The sequence below is a fragment of the Poecile atricapillus genome, chromosome 3 (genome assembly GCF_030490865.1).
Source record: "Poecile atricapillus isolate bPoeAtr1 chromosome 3, bPoeAtr1.hap1, whole genome shotgun sequence".
NCBI classification, from domain to species: domain Eukaryota; kingdom Metazoa; phylum Chordata; class Aves; order Passeriformes; family Paridae; genus Poecile; species Poecile atricapillus.
Window position 1 is genome coordinate 74,175,990 of NC_081251.1, and position 16,460 is coordinate 74,192,449.

A 16,460-nucleotide genomic window follows, 5' to 3' on the forward strand; every position below is an offset into this window, starting at 1 on the left:
GCTGCATGATCCGTGCTGTTACTTCTTTCTCAAATGTGTTTACTATTGTCAGGAGAAAATTGGCAACACTATTTAACAGAGAGCAATTGGTAGAAGTGTGGTCTTCCACTACGTGTTTCAAGCTCCTAAGAAAGGTAAAAAAAAAGATAAAATAACATAAAAGATACACTAACACTTGTGTCGTGGTTTTAAAGCAGTAACTAAAAAATGACTTATTTCTTGCTGTGAGATATGGATTAGAACAAGAGCAAAACAGGCTTAAAACTTAAAAGGAATAAAGAAAGTTTATTAATAAAACTACAAGAACAAAAACACCAGAATAAACTTCCAGAAAACTCTTTTATCCTCCACTACCTGACCATTCTTTTGTACATGTGACAACATAGAGACAGAAAAACTTTAGAACTTTGGTGGTTAAAACAGTCTCAATTCCTACTACAGTCTTTTCATCAGTCTTTGTAGAGAAACAGAAGTCTCTTTCTGCTAATCTATGGAGTTTCTCAGAAGAAAACTATTTCTGTTATAGTTTTCTATTTCTCTAATGCCAGCTGCCCAGAAATCCTGTCATCAGTTCACTCCTCCCATTTCACATCACTCTGAGGTGTGTATGGGCCATGAGTCTAGGGATGTCATTTTTAAGGATGAGTTATTCAAAGGCAAAAGTCTTCTTCCTCTGTCTCTGTGAGCTTCTCTGGAAACAGTTTTCTCATTGCCCTCAAGGCTTCAAATCTTCACTTCGCTCTGTTCCAGCACTTCACTGTATCACAATTACTCTCTCTCTTTTGCTCAAAATCCACACTTTGAACACTCCATTCCTCCCAATATACTCTGTCATGAATTAAAGGAGTCTTTTTTAACTACTATGGTTCATCTCCATAGCTTTAACAGAAAGGTATTTCAGCTTATAAAGCATCTCCTTATTCTCTCTTCCCCATTTAAAACTTAACTCTTTGCCTCACTGCTTTTGGTGGTTTTATGACGTCTTCTTCATGTTGATTGTCTCTCTCTGTCTTTCTGGGAAAAAGGAGTAATCTGTATGTTTTACCCAGGTAGTAAAAGAATTAAAGCCTTAGAAAAGCTGCAAGAGTTCATGGTGTCAGGTTTCAGTCCAGCAGCAGAGACTGAAAACTAAGCCCGGCCGGCCGGCTCTGCTTCTTCCCTCCCCCCCCGCCCTCTGCGGCCTTGTCCGGCCTGGAGGGGGGGAGGAGGCCAAGACAGAGCCTTGTTACCTTTTCAGAAGCCGGAAACCAAAGAGAACAAGAGAGCTCTGACTTTACATCTTAAGGAGGTGTTCACAGGTTGATCTCACTTTTTAATGGTCAAAACTGCTTAGAAATGACTGATAATTGGTCAGGAGGAAAGACTCCCATCAGCCACCAGCAGCTTCAACTTCCTTAGCTCCCAAAACCACCTTAAAGGTAAAGCCACCCCATGACAACTTGCAATCGACCAAAGTTGCTAAAGTACACGACCAATTTCTCCTCTGCAACAAGGCCAACACACCAACACAACTAAAGCAAAACTTACAAGAGAAAATTTATCTGAAACTTACTATTTTGTTTCTATAGCCCAGGCCATAATGAACAATTTCTTAAGCAGAATCCATCAAATTAATGCTGGAAATTACAAGAAAAAAGGGAGACTGGGTATATGATAATTGAGCCTCAATCTGGCAGAATTCATATTGATTTATACATTTAGCTTCTAGTTTAAAGCAATGCTCAGTGTTTCTTACTAAACAGCCAAGATGCTGGGGCCATCTCTCTGCAGAGATGTCTGTCTCATCATGGTGCCTTGATCCCCCTTTCTCAGTGTGAAGAGGACATTCAGTCCTGGGAAGTTGCATTTCATAGATTTCAGAAGAGAATGAAACTTCCTGTTTTGAAAAGTTAAAATGGAGCAGAAGCTCCAGAGCTTAAAACAATCTGTCACTGTCCATCCCTCTTTCCTCCCCACCTGCAACCACTACAAGGAAACAGCAAATTATCATTGTCTACCAGTTTTCAGTTGTTCGCCTAGTTTAAGGTGAAAGTCTTCCAGGCAAGATCTGATATGGGCTGGCTACACTGCCTACTGCCAGAACACAGATTCTGAACAGCTCAGAGTCTCTGGGCTTTATTTAAGTGGTGCAGCAGGTGCTGGTGATAAGACAGGCTATCTGGCCACTCCATTTGCAGCCTCTCCTCTTCACCTGGTTCCCCTCTCCCATTCCCCTCCAAGTTGTTCATGGGCATGTAGATGGCTCTCTTTCTCTCTTCAAGCTGCACCCATGTGAAGCCCCTTCCCAAGCTCTCCCTAGACCCATCCCAGCCTGTGTCAATTTGCTATTTGCATGAGGTGCAATTTTCAATTATCACATTAGCAAGTGATGAACTTGTTCCTGTATCTTCTCCACTGCACTGCTGAAAATCTATTTCTAAGTAATCTTCCAAACAACTGTTCAAAATTAATGAAGTCAAACTCCTTGTCATCAGGTCATGGAAATATTTGGTACCTTTAAAATAGTTTTAATCTGAACATGTGATATTTTCTATGGGCGCCAAAGTTTTCTTGAGCATCCTTCTTGCAATCTGTTTCTCTGCCTTTTTCTCTCTCACAGAGATACAAATGTTTAGAGATTAAAGACTTTGAGAAGAATTTAAATAATTAGTTTTTAGCCACCCTAAGAGTGAACATAAAAGAAACCACAAAAGAAAAAAAATAGAAAATGAGAATTAAACACTTCTGTAATCCTTTGTCATCTATGTGTTGATTAAAGAAAATGTTAAACTGTATCAGCAGTTTAGGGTATCAGCAAAGCCTGCAGAGGATTTGTTGGTGAAATGAATTAAAGAAAAAACTAAAAAAACACAGCTAATTAAATTTTGCTTGCATCTTTACTGAATAAGAAATACAAAAGGAAATTTATCTTTGTTGTGGTTCTGATTTCCTCATCCTGTTCAAGTCTGCTCTTAGTTTAGAAGTATGCTGGTTTCTTCTTTCACGTTTTCATTAAATGTTGCTGACTTCCTGGATATAAAGAAAGCCTTTGGACTGGCCATGAAAACAAGTATCTTTTGGAACAAAGCACTGGAGTGACTGGGATACCAAGGACCAAATTCAGACCTTATGCATGGATAGGGAAACATCCAAAGGCAGGATAAACCTATTGTGCTAGTCAAAAAGTGATGCTGTGTGAGAGAGATGCTATGCCCAGAAAAATGAAATTTTCAGTCTCCTTTTCACCTGTGTCCCTTCTCTTCTTATTCTCCCCTCAGCCTCTCAGACTTATTCTCCTCCTGAGAGCCTAATTAGCTGTTATATTTCTTTCTATCTTTATCATTTCTACCCTTGCTTTGCTTCCATTCATCCCCTTTTAAGCTCTCCTTGCATTTCTACCTGCTCCCTCTCCTTCCTTACCTGTTCTGTCTCTTTGCTCTTCCTTCCACATGTGGCTTTAGCACCATTCTGGCCACCTCCCTCAGTTGCTCAGGGTGTCTCCGTGATCCTATTTTGATTTTTCTCTTCTCTTTCTTCTGATAAATTTTTGCTTCTTTTTTTTTTTATTAGCCTTTTTTAAACTGCATGTTCTTTTTTTTTTTTTCCTATCACTTCAGCCAGCACCTCTTTCTTTGTGTATTTTGCATTGCAAAATATTTCTTGAAACCTCTGTAAAACAGTGATACAATTTGTGTTCCTGGGATAACAGCAAGTTACAGAAAAACCTTCCTTCCCTGATGCTGAGCATTCAGTACAAAGAACTGTGCTGAGAAGTACAGCTCCTTTCTGCAGAGCACTGAAGAACTGATGTGTGCAGACACTGCTCCATCATATGGTGCTAAGCAGAAAGGGGAATTAACTGGTGGGAGTTAACTGTGCACATGCATCTACTGAGGAGTCATAGTATTTCTCAAATGTCCTGTAGCTGTGACTCACACTGACTCCCACTCAGTTGAAGCCTGATGTTCTCTCACTCTAAGCATGGATTTGATAGATTAAGAAGCAGGAAGTTAGAGATTGTCATGATGACACAGGGCAGGAGTTTTCTGTTGATCACAGCCCACCAGGGTAAAAAACTCTGAGCTATGGAGTAATATCCTGTACATTGCAATATCTGTCATCGTGCTTATTCTTGTGTTCTTTGTTCTGGGTCTTTGTCCCACTGGTATTGCAGCCTGGGGGGTCTCAGAAGAACGTACCCAAGCTGTGGATTCAGGAAGACTGATTGGGAAACTCCAAACCAACAGAGCTATAGGCACTCCTCGGGTAGTGGTCAAAGTGGGTTTTGGTTAATGCCAGCCTGTGAGTGAAATGACTGGTAAAAGTAGAGATATGCTAGAATATTTTAGGTTTTGAGTATGTTTGCAATGAGTCCCATGGCAGGCTTGTTTTGCAAGCTTGAACAGTGCCCCTTATATTTCTGCATATAATTCACACTGCTTCAACTGTTTTGCATAGATACAAACTAGTATAAATACCCTTACCCATACTGCAGTTTTCTTTGCTTTTCAGCATTCAGTGCTAAATCCAACCATTGATCAAGCCCCAGTCTCATTTTAATTTGCCCCACACAGGGATAGCAAGGCACTCAAAAAACTCAGATGAAGCATGAAAAACTGAAACCTGGAAACCTGACTTCTTTCAAACAAATGTGATTTTTTGATTTTTAAAGTTGGTGGAAGAGCAAGAATGCTGGTACCTTTCACAATATCCATTTTTGTAAAAAATAAGTGTCCAAATGTCACTTTTCCATGTTGACATTTCATGCCTGTTACTAAAGAAGTTCCAACATAAAAATAACCACTAAACCAAAAAATACTTTTAAAAGTGACATTTTATAGTAAACTTCAATCACATGAAATCAGTCAATTATGGTTTAGTGAAACAATATTTCTCACTGGAAGCTTCATTAACTATTTTTTTCTTTCTTTTTTTTTTTGTGACTGACTACTTAGAACAAATACAGGCTATTTCATGGATTCACTTCACATACTGAGTGGGCATTATAAATCTTTATTAACTGTTATTAGTGGCTTAATAAAAAATTGCAGCTGTCCACTTACAATCCCATAGACTGTGCTGATCTTTTATAAGTAATTTGCTCCATAAAGTGCCCATTTAGCCAAGAACAGATCCCATGCCAGTGCAAAGAAGGATTCTGTATCTGATATGAAGCAAGAAATCCCATGCATTGAGTTGATATTAATTAAATAGAGTATCTAGGGAAAGGATGACTCAGATGACTCTATTTCATGTAAAAGATAGTTTATATGTGCAGAATGGACTCCCAATTCATTATCTTGCCTTCCAAAAAAGCTTTGTGTACCACCCGTGACATGAGTCAGAGGACAAAGTGTATGACCAAAAAGGGAAGGTGGATGTAGTAGAGGCAAAATACTGCGTATATTTCTATCATTAACTTAGATAAAAATAGATTTCTCTCCCTGTTATCCTCCTCATTGGATGTTCTAGGGAAATGTGTTGTTCTCAATGCTTTCCACATGAGCTTTTGTTTAAAGAAAAAAATAACATGTATTATTGATGCTTTTTAAACAAAGGGCATGTTTTCACTTATAAAACTTGAACTGAAAAAATTAAATTGGACAAAGAGTACAGTTTGTATCAATAACTCACTACAGTCATTCTAATGTTTCAGACATCAATAAACTTAGTTGGTTCCTATTCAATGTGAAAGTAATTACTCCAAAATTGCAACTATTTGCCATCCCAAAGGAAATAAAAGCAATAAACTTTTCACTTTCAGCACTAAAGACTCTTACTTAGAAACATTAGTTTCTATAACTTAGCTATATAATACATCAGTGTAAATATTTAAAAGGGACAACTATATTATCTTTGCCAGCAAAGATTTTTTTAACCTCCATTAATTCATCTTTTATTACTATCGTAAAATAAAAATATTAATTACATCTATTAAGTCTTGGAAACACTTAAATATCTTTAAGGAATCAATTGGTATTTTTATTTCCCTTCCAGATTTCCAGGAATGCCTGCTTTCTCCACTGGCCTATGGTACTTATGAAGGGCAAAAGTGTGGTCTAAATAAAAAAGTACAGTGTATTCCTTTATTTATATGCAGTGATTATTGTTAAAGTTTCTCTGTTTCAGTCTTTCAATATCTGAAATGACATTAGCAAGAAGAATTGTCATTTGGAGCACTCATGAAGGTCCCAATTCTACAAAATTAGCACCTGAAAGCTGCTAATTTGTTAGACTGGGAGAAGACTGACAATTAAGTGGTTTTGGTAAAAATTAAACTATGAAGTTGGCCTAAATGTAGGGACAGGAACAAAATGAGAAAGCTTTCCAAAGGGTTGACAAAATATGGAGCATTTCTCACTGTGTGGCCTGTTGACTAATGGACATTGCAACAGGCTGGACAAGTCACTGAAACCATACACATTTTTCAAACTTTCTAGTCTTCTATTTACAACCCTATAAAAGTTCTAAACAAGTATGTTCAGCAGTAGATGGAACTAGAATGCATATTGGTTAATGAGAAGCAGAATATAAGTTTGGTTAGCAGTAACAGGATTAAAATTTAAATTAAATTGTTGCACATGGAGTAGGATAAAAACTAGAATTAATTACTGTGTAAATAATAAACACTAGTGTGAGCCTAAGGGCCTGTTCACATGGATTCCTTTTTGGTGTCAAGGCTGTTCCTAGTTACAAACAGAGCATTTACCTCAGTTTAAATATCCTGTGGACATATGGGAGATACAGGATGCCAAGGTGAATTTAGCAAGCTTTCAAGTATGATTCCATTAGGGATCTGGACTCTACCTGACATTATGAGAAGTCAGTACTACTTATATTCAAGTGGTGTAATTGCTGGTAATTGACAGACATCATAAAAGTGATGACACAAAATGTATACAAAGAGGAAACACCTCATGTTTCAGTTACTGTAGAGTTTTTAAATGACTCTATGTGGTAGCAGTCTTCGGCAACCTAAAACACCTTTAGCATTTACTTTCACTTCAATAATGTTTAAGGCTACTCAAATAATCACATTTCTAGTCCAAATCTGCCTCCCCACACAACCTCTCAGTTTAAATGGGGTGCATTTCCAAACCATGGACATGGCAAAATATTTGGTAGGCTACGTTTTTATTGTCTCCAAAGGGCATAGTTATGGAATTAAATGCTTCTTACAAAATGCTGCTATTAACCATACTGTGACCACCTAGCCAGGCATTGTGAGTTCTGAGGGTTTGCTTCCCTCTTCTCATTGTTTCCAGCCAGGCTGAAAGCTGTCCTGCAGCTCATACTCACATGGAGGGGAAAAGGTGCCATCTCTCCCTATGCTACATTGCACTTTGCTGAGAAGAAGCAAGAGACCAGGTTGGAGCTATATAGAGAATTTGAAGCAGCAATGGTATGACTAAGACATGATGATCTTAAAAGAGAATTCAATAAAGGCAAGGGAAGAGGATGGACACAATGTGAGGTCATGAGGTTTCTTGTAAACTCAATGCAGTGGTGAAGTCACCACTATGTGTATCTATTTCCAAACATGTCTCTCTGTGTGTTAAAAGAAGTCAACAGCGTAGTTTGATAACATATCAATCTTTAATCTATAAAGAAGATAAATTTCAAAGTTTAATATTATAAAAGAATAACAAATACTTTTTAAAACAAAAATACAAGATAACACACAGTTGCCTTGGTTTCTCCTGTTGCCAGAGCTTAGAGTACACAATTTCTGGGATACAATTCCATTGCATACAGTGTTTCCTATCACTTCAGAATATATTGCAATTGAAATCACACCTTTTGATTCACAAAAAAAAAGCTTTTCCAGGTACAAGCTCAAGCAGGGTGCCATTATGAGTAGCTGGTCACATGTCAGAACCTACACATTATTTAAACAAACCATAATGAAATCACTGCTTGCTGCTACATTCCTGCCTTCTCATGTCAGCTCTTGGATGCCAGTAGTCCTTCTGCCACTGCATCGATCAACCCAGCTGCTTGTAACTCACAGTTGTTCAAGAGCAGAACATTTTTTCATTTGGGTCCCCTGCTTTAGATTCACATCCGGAAGTTCTTATTCCCCTCAGACGCACATATGAAAATAAAAAACATTGGGGGGAAGAAATGATGGAGAAAGTATGAAAGCTTTCAAGAAGTTTCTTCAGTCAGCAAAGAAAAGGTTTCAGGCAGGGGCAATGTGAGTAGCCCCTCCTCTCGTGGGCCCCCAGGCAAGCCAAAGGGTTGGTAAGAGTAGCCAGGTGTAAAAAGGGGGGAAAAGGCTTACCCTTCCCTGTCATGACAGTAAGATTTACAAATTCTGACCCATACTCTGCTCCTGCTTTTCACTGACCATGGAAAAATGCTTGCTTTTAGGCTCAGGCTGAACCAGATTGGAGTGACACTACAGTCCACCTTACTCCTTTTTGGTTTGCTGTGTTAATAACCCAAGTGAAAGCAAACAGGAGAAAAATCCTACCAAAAGTTATAAAAAGAGGCACTTCAAAAATTGAAAAAAAAGGATACATTGTTCTATAAGCATCCCAAGTAGAATAACTGTTTTGTGAATCCATTAGTGGTTGTATTCTCATTGTATGATCTTTGGAAAGACTAATAATTACAATAAAAACAAAATGAAATAAAATATTGCCACCAATGAAAAATCTGTTCAGTAAAAAACTGCAAAACCAAGTAAACAGCAATTTACACAATTCTCTCAGTCCTGCAAACCTGAAATATTCAACACTGCTTGGACAAAATTGAGAATACAGTAGATTTTTCAGCATAACTCTACTTAAATGACAGTATTAAGAAAACTTAGGTATACAATTGAAATCAAAAATACATAGAATAAGGTTTCTATGCTACTGTTTGCCGAAAAGTTATTTTTTTTAAAAAGGGTTTAAATGCAAACTTTTACATCTCCAACATGTTTTACATATTTCAGACAAAAGAATACACATACATTGTATGTGATAATTTTTCAAAACTAGCCATTACTTTTTCACAGACTGACAAAAAAAAAAAAAGTCTGTTTAAATATTTCATTTCTACAAAGTGAATTTACATTTTTAAGTACAAAGTGCAAATACTACAGTTGTTTTTATTGCCTTTTGGTGAGGAAATCTCCCACATGTCAAAGAGATCTGCCTTGGATTAGTAAGGTGTTCACCCTTGCTTCTTCGAAACTTGCTGAAAGAAAGTTGAGAAAATTTGCATTATTAATGACAATGCAATTATAATTAATTTTTCAATTAGTCCAGTATAAAATTCTACCTCTATTTTTCAGCAGTGCACATATGCCACTATCAGAAGAGAGTTCTGCATAAATATATATAGGGAATAAAAGAATTCCTGCTCTGTACTCCTTCATGAGGTCTATGAGCAAGGGTATGAGCCATATCTTGACTACTTACCTATGTCCCCTCTAAATCCATACCTACGAGACACAGTTTTAGCAACTGCCTGGGCAAGCCCTGGTTCAATATGCCTCCTATGGCATGTGATGTATAAGGAACAGGCTGCTGGCCCAAGTATCACCAACAATCTGTGCTTTCCTTACAAACCTTTTGCTAGGCTGCAAAAGCCCCCCTAGGTCTCACTGACAGCATGTGGGTACCTATGTGTGCGTTTGTTGGGCAGGGTGGGGCTGAGCAAGGCAAATAACCCGGCCACTACCCAAGTCCTGTTGGAGCCATCCCCTATCTGACCTCTTTTAGAGCAACCACAGGTACGCCTCAGTCCTCATGAATGAGTAGAGAGCTTTTGAGTGTGTGTGTCTCCTGAGTGGTGCAAATTTGATCAGGCCTTCTTAGATGGGTGGTTTCCTTTGAACAGCTTCTACTCTTTCCAGTAGCTTCCTTCTGAGTGAGAATTTCCATGATGAAAACCACCTTCTGCATTTGCAGCCATGTACTGTTCAAGTAGGAAACTGCCAACAGATGGTTTTCTTAGCCAGCCTTAATTGAAGGCTATCACTTGTCAGCAACAGCTCTTAAAATAATTGATGCTGATTCAGCAAAATTATTAGACAAAATTGAAAAACATAGATGTTCTAAGGACACTTTTATTACCAAGTCCACAAGTCAGTATCAGATTACAAGAAAGGGGAGGGGGCTTGTCATGCTTCAAGTGTAATGCACGTGTGCCAGTGATTGCCATTATATAATTAAAATAACCCCTCTGAATGCTCTGGAGTCCTGACAGGGTAATTGTTTTCAGGCTGTCTTGTTTAAAGCGTAAGTGATTTGTGGGGAAAACCTGAAAAATTAAGACCACAAACACTTGTTTAAACAAACAAACTTATCACATTATTGTAGCTGTGAGAATATTTTATATTCCATCAAAGGTATGTAGGAGGTCTCTGGTAAAAACCACAACCAATGTTGAGCTTGCCTTAGGAAGTACAAACCTAACATCAAACAAAGCAGAGATTAAAAAAAGGGAATAAATCGACGAGCAACTTTGAGAGGAAGATTTCTCTTGCCTTGTGGGAAGATTCACCTGGGGCTGTAACAAATTAATCTAGCTTTATGATAGATGGGAAGACATTTACCACAACTAAGGTTTTGGGGTATTTTTAGCCAAATTCCTATTTTCATAGGTGCAGCATTACCTGAGCTGTTCTTTTAATATAGATACATGAATAATTTTTAAACCAGTTCATCATTTACTGGCGCTTTTGCGGGCGTTAATAATTTAAGTCCTCTAACTAATACAACACTGAGGTACGAATAGTGTGAAGATGACTTTTCTTTGCTAGACCATTTAAACTACTGGACTCACAAGCCCTCCTTCAAGACCATGTAAAAGCACTAGGAAGGTATGATAATATTGCCCAGAAAAATGTTCTTTAGAATAAATGGCTATAAAAATTATACCCCACTTTTTCAACCTGCTTTCCTGGCCTTTCACTTGAGTCCCTCCTTTTCAAAATTTACCTTTCCTTCATTTAAAAAACTCTGCTTTTGTGTCTTTTGCACAAATGGCTTGAGTAGCTAAACTTCCATGGATGACACACACTGGTGCTATTTTGAAAAACAAGATCAAGTCTTTGCAGAAAATTGTTAAAAAAAAAAATAATCATGGATTATGTTGTCAGGGTACTTGACATTTTATTTTCTCCATTCATTCTTCAATTTTAGTTTAAACATAGATTAGCAGACTGATGCAAATCCTAGTTCTTCAGCATCATTTTGCTCAGCCAGAAAAGACATTTGAAAATGACAGCTCTTTTCATTGCACTAAGATTTTAAAAGCTGTTTAAAGCCATCATATAATAATGCAGTGGGGTTTGTGAAACGTATAGATTTTCACAAGGCATGGGAAATGCATGGCTTTGCCCATTTCAATAAATGTCAGTTTGTGTCTATACTGTGACACAAAAGAAAATTGACAGAATTCAGCTAAAGTAAAAGTTAAATGAAGATGAAGCAGTGCACATTTCAAAGTGGGAATGCTGCCATTCAGGAACGTAGAAGACTCACAAGAGCTCAATTACACTCATCAAATTATCATATATGTCCTATATGCCAACTTACACTTTCCTAGGAACTTCCACATGCAAGCCTAATTGTAAATTATGGACATCTACTCTGCACCTGTAATTGTCTGGTTTAGCTTTCCATATATAGAACTTAAGTAAAAATTTGCTAATTGGCATGTTGCTCTACATTTTTCTGGGAACTCTGAAGAATAGCAGATTAAAGCAATTTGAAACTGCAATGATGACTGCTAAAACCCCAAGAAATTCAGCCAGAAGAGGCAGAAATTGAGATCTTGCTCTCCTCAGTACTCACCTGCCTGCTGGATGAAGTGCTCTCAGTGTTGGTTCTAGGGACTGCTAAAGGAAGGGAAAGAAAACATTGTAAATATGGTTTGCAAGTTATCTTCAAGAAGTGAAGCCCTCATTATGAAAAGATCTTTTTTAGAGCAGGGAAAGGTCACAGGTTTCAATAAATGAGATAAAATATTTTAGATCTTTCACTGACACATCTACTTTTTTCTTTCCTCACTACAGGTATTGCTTATTTGAAGGAGTTAAATGAAAGTTGAACAACAGCGTCTCTTGCCAGTTAACACATCAAATTTGCTTAGGAAATTGCATCTAGTCAAGGTTGAGGATTTCAAATTACTAAATCTTTAGTAGTAAATATAGTCTATTATCCCTGGCAGTAAAGAAGCATAGACAAGCAGATGAGCATGGAAAGCATTCACTTTGATTAAAGATCAAAGATCTATCAAAGACAGAAACAGTTTTACAAGCCACAGACATTGTTCACATTTAATCTGTAAAATGACAAGATTTTCACTGTTTTTTTTAAAATTTCTTAGTCTCAAAGTCAAAGACGGTCATCAAAACAGGGGAAAAGAAACCTTAAAAAGCTAAATAACTTTTCTAACCCATTAATCTTCCTAAGCAAACTTGTGAGACTCAGGAGGAACTTGCTCTCTTGGTTTTCCATGTCAGTCTGTGAGTCAAACAAGCTGAACTGGAACTAAGGGTAACAAAACTGGACCTTGAAAAATGCTACAGCTAGTACTCCCTTCAGAAAACATGCTTTACAAATCTCTGGCTTTTATAGTGCTTCTAATTATTCTCACACAAGATACCTGGCACTCACACAAAATGATACAGAGCCACTTCCTAGCTCAGCTCTCACACCTCAGGTGACAAGTCTCATGTAATGAGACTTTCTTGTCCTAGAAATGTAACTCTAACTGCAGTGAAGTGGTAATTGCTTTCCTTTGTGCAAGTGAAAGGAGTATCAGAAAGGAAATGTTAATCATCAAAATAGAATAATGGTATTCAAACAAAAGTAATTTTTAGTGCCCTGCCCTTAAAGCTATGTACTTCTAGTAAAGCAACCTGATGATTTGGTTAAGAACTTTTTTCCATCTGGATACCATTAGTTTCTCAATGCCAAACATCTGAGATTTTTTTTTCCCCTACAAAGTTGAATGTTCTCATTATTGAATAGATTTTTTGGAGAAGATCTGTTACAAAACTTCAGCTATGGTGGACACAATTTTTACTTCAGCCAAATCTGTGTGTGTGTCCATCACATGATTTCATGCCTCTTCCAATTTTCACTTCCAAAAAAGGCAGTTTATCCTAATCTTTGGGGCTTTTTCCACTGGAATATGAAGACAAAAAACCTGGAGTTTGCTTTCAGTCTTGATATGGCTTTCCTTTACCTCCTGTGTAGTGATTTTGGACCCAAATTTCATCCACAAAAAGTCCTAAGAATGCCTACTGCAGCAGGACAGAAGTGTTTCTCTTTCCGCATTCATAGCATAAAGATAACAACAGTCATCCACCTTCAAATACATTTTTTGACCTTAATCATCTAAGTGAAATTTGGAAGGTATCATTATGAGGTCCAGAAAAAAAGCCACAGGAAAATAATCCTGGATCTGATCAATACTTGATTTTGTTGAATACTTGTTTTGAAGATCTGTCACTGTGATCCATAGACAATGTACTTCATTAGTAAAATGCAGACCTCTTCTGTCTTTCTGCAGTACTCCTTTTCCAGACTTGAATACGACCAATGAGATCATTGTTCCACTGTCCTCGCTTCATTTTAAGGTAGCAGACAAAACAATTTACCTATATTCATTCTTCCACAACTTAAAGTATGGGGATCTACTGCTGCTGTTTAGAACTACTTTTTTAAAAATTTTTTATTCCCATTTACAGGAATTGAAAAAGTGTGATTGAATTCTGCAGGGACTATTATGCTCTGTAATTAGTTGTTCCCCTTCCTACCAGTTTGGCAGCAAAGTAAGGTGGCTGTGTATTAGCCATTATTCCACCTGTTTGGCAGATCACCACATTCCTCTCTTCATCTCTAAACCACATTTGAGAAATGAGAATTCATTAGAAAGCTCAACCATGTGCTTCCTTCCAGGAATCTAAGAAGAACAGGTGTTCTTTTGCTGTTCACTCAGAACACAGTTCTCTAATAACACTAAACTGTCTTTTTGATGACTGTTATTAAATCTTCTTAGGTTTCCTACCATAATACATTTAATGGTCAAAATCAACGGGAAGTTTTTGATTCTGTCAGAGCAAAGTGATCCAGAAGCAACTTTCTTGCCATCTGCACTAAGCAACAGCTGCATTAGCTGCAGACAGGTGTATTCTTTTATTTTGTGTAGCTCTGGCACATATAAATATCAGACTCCATAAGCTTTGAAGAATTTAGTGAAAATGACAGAGAGAAAAGGTTCTTACTATGGCGTTTCTTTGTTTCTGCTTTACCTTCTTCTTTTGTTACTCCCAAGCAGCCCATTAATTCCTGAACCGACAAGGACTTATCATTGTTCACATCACAGTATTCCACAAACTTCTTCACACATTTTTTAGGCTTTGATTTCTTTCTCAGGAATCTCTTAAATGGCTTGATTTCCTTCTTGCCAATATCGCCACTGGAATTTTTATCTAGCTGCTTGAAATACCAATGGACAACTCTCTCTTCCAGAGTATGATTTGGATCAGGCTCAGAAACACTGGAACAAGAAAAAAATAGAATTTAGTCTTAATTCTTAATTTTGATATTTAATATCTTAATACCTTTATTTCAGAATAGTTACATCACCATCAGATCACCATCACTATTGTAAAACTTCCTGCTTTTGGACACTAACTTCTTTGTAGTGAAGCTCTCTTTTTTTTTCACTTTGGCCAACAATATCCTAAATTTTACACTAAGGACTAGAATCTGCTTTTACTGTACTCTCTGAAACCCTGTTGAGCTTAGCAATACTCAGCAAACAGCGCTTTCCCCTTAAATTTCCTCAAACAGAGCAAAGTGGAAAGAGAAATAAAAGAGAAAAAACTGCTTCATAGTCAGCAGATGCATTAAATGTGTAAAGTAACCAACTGAAGTTGATCAACAATCAGCATCACCAAATACAGAAGCTCCAATTACAACCCATGATGGATTCTCTTAGAGCTACAACACCTACATATATTGAATTACAGGATAAGCTATGAAAATAAATGCTATCTCCTCAGATAAGTACCTGACCTGCAGATGCCCCAAGCATTTGACAGCATTTGACGGCACTTACACATTTTTAACACTGCCTGTGACTGCTGATAGCATTGGTTTGTTTTGCAAGCAACCAGGAAGAATATGAATCAGGAAGGTAGCACACATTTAAGAAATAAAGCCTAGACAGGAGAACAAAGACTGACACACAGTTGCACCAGCAGCTACAGATAAACCCTGGGCTGTGCTGCTGAGAATTCATCTGTCAAGTGTATCTCTGCTTGGTGAACATAGTCCACAGTGGTAACTTTGAAGTGAACTGTCCTAGATAGGCTCTTGGAAATTCAGCCTTTATGAGGGCTCCTCCAAGCCCTCAACAATCTGTTCACCCCAGTCAGAATCATTTTAAAGACAAACAAAAAGGATCTGAAACCCACCGGCTAGAAGACAGTGATGGATCAGAGACTGCGTGCACCATATCTGTGGACAGTGCATCCAAAACACTTGTCAGGAACTCATTCTTCTTGGCCCCAGGACAACCTAGAAAATCAGATTTTTTATTTTTTTTTTCTTTTCTTGTTAATTGTTTTTACAACATTTATATTCCAACAATAGTTTAAACTTTGAGATAGATATTACTCCCTGTACACAAATTTCCATAAATTGTGGACATTTTCATAACATAATTCAAAGACAAGTATTTACATTCAGGTACATATCTGTAACAGAGCAGGAATAAATGAACAACCCTTTGCACTGAAGCAAGTGTGAATCTGTTTTGCATATCTTGAGTCCCTTTATTTAATTTTTTGCCATTATTTCTCCTTCTTTCAGGTGTCTTTAACATGGGTGTCACATTATGAAAATAACAGCTTTGAAGCAATGAAAGTTTGTACATGACACAGGACAGAAACATGGACTAGAAGTTAACAATACTTATTTCAGATTTCCAGTTTTACTCCTCTTATTTTCCATTGGCTTTCTTGACACACTTGCTTTCAGTGCATTGGTTTTCCTTTCTGTGAAATGATAGTCAGCTCCTTGTGTCCTTCCCTTTCCTTTTGGACAGGAGTTAACTAGCACTACATGGCACCTAGCCCTATCAGCTGCTGTTAGCTGGTACTTTGGTTCATACTGTGAGATCCTATGGTGATCCTCCTCATAATCACATTCTCTACGCTACGAGGTTCTTCTCTGAAAGAAACTGACAGCATGTTTCAGACACATAATATGTCAGATAAATATATATACTAAAAGATCCCCTCTTCAGGCGGCACAGCTGGAGCAGATAAACTCCTCTGATAAGCACATGGATGTTGACACATGGAGGTTTGCTTATACAATGCACCTGCTTCCTCTCCTCTTCCATGGAGCCAAACACCAGGTCTTCCTCTAACCCTCTAAATGGCTGAGTTAAAGTATAAGATGATACATAATCAGTGACATGGAGATTACAAGCTTGAAGCTAGAGCCCACAGCAGGACT

At 37.6% G+C, this 16,460-nt stretch overlaps 1 protein-coding gene across 5 annotated transcripts in view; it reads right to left on the bottom strand.

The window, feature by feature from the left end:
• Positions 1-7,564: 7,564 nt before the first annotated feature.
• SMOC2 (SPARC related modular calcium binding 2) overlaps positions 7,565-16,460 on the bottom strand; it is a 150,325-nt gene continuing 141,429 nt past the window's right edge. Inside the window, exons 10-13 of one of the 5 annotated variants that reach the window (XM_058836233.1) lie at positions 15,413-15,515; positions 14,216-14,490; positions 11,775-11,815; positions 7,565-9,168 (exon numbers count right to left, since the gene is read on the bottom strand). In XM_058836233.1, coding sequence (XP_058692216.1) covers positions 9,145-9,168; positions 11,775-11,815; positions 14,216-14,490; positions 15,413-15,515 — 443 coding nt within the window. In that variant the 3' untranslated portion in view covers positions 7,565-9,144. Of the gene's footprint in view, positions 9,169-11,774; positions 11,819-14,215; positions 14,491-15,412; positions 15,516-16,460 lie in introns of all 5 variants that reach the window. The other 4 variants (XM_058836232.1, XM_058836237.1, XM_058836234.1 and 1 more) reach the window with 4 other exon arrangements.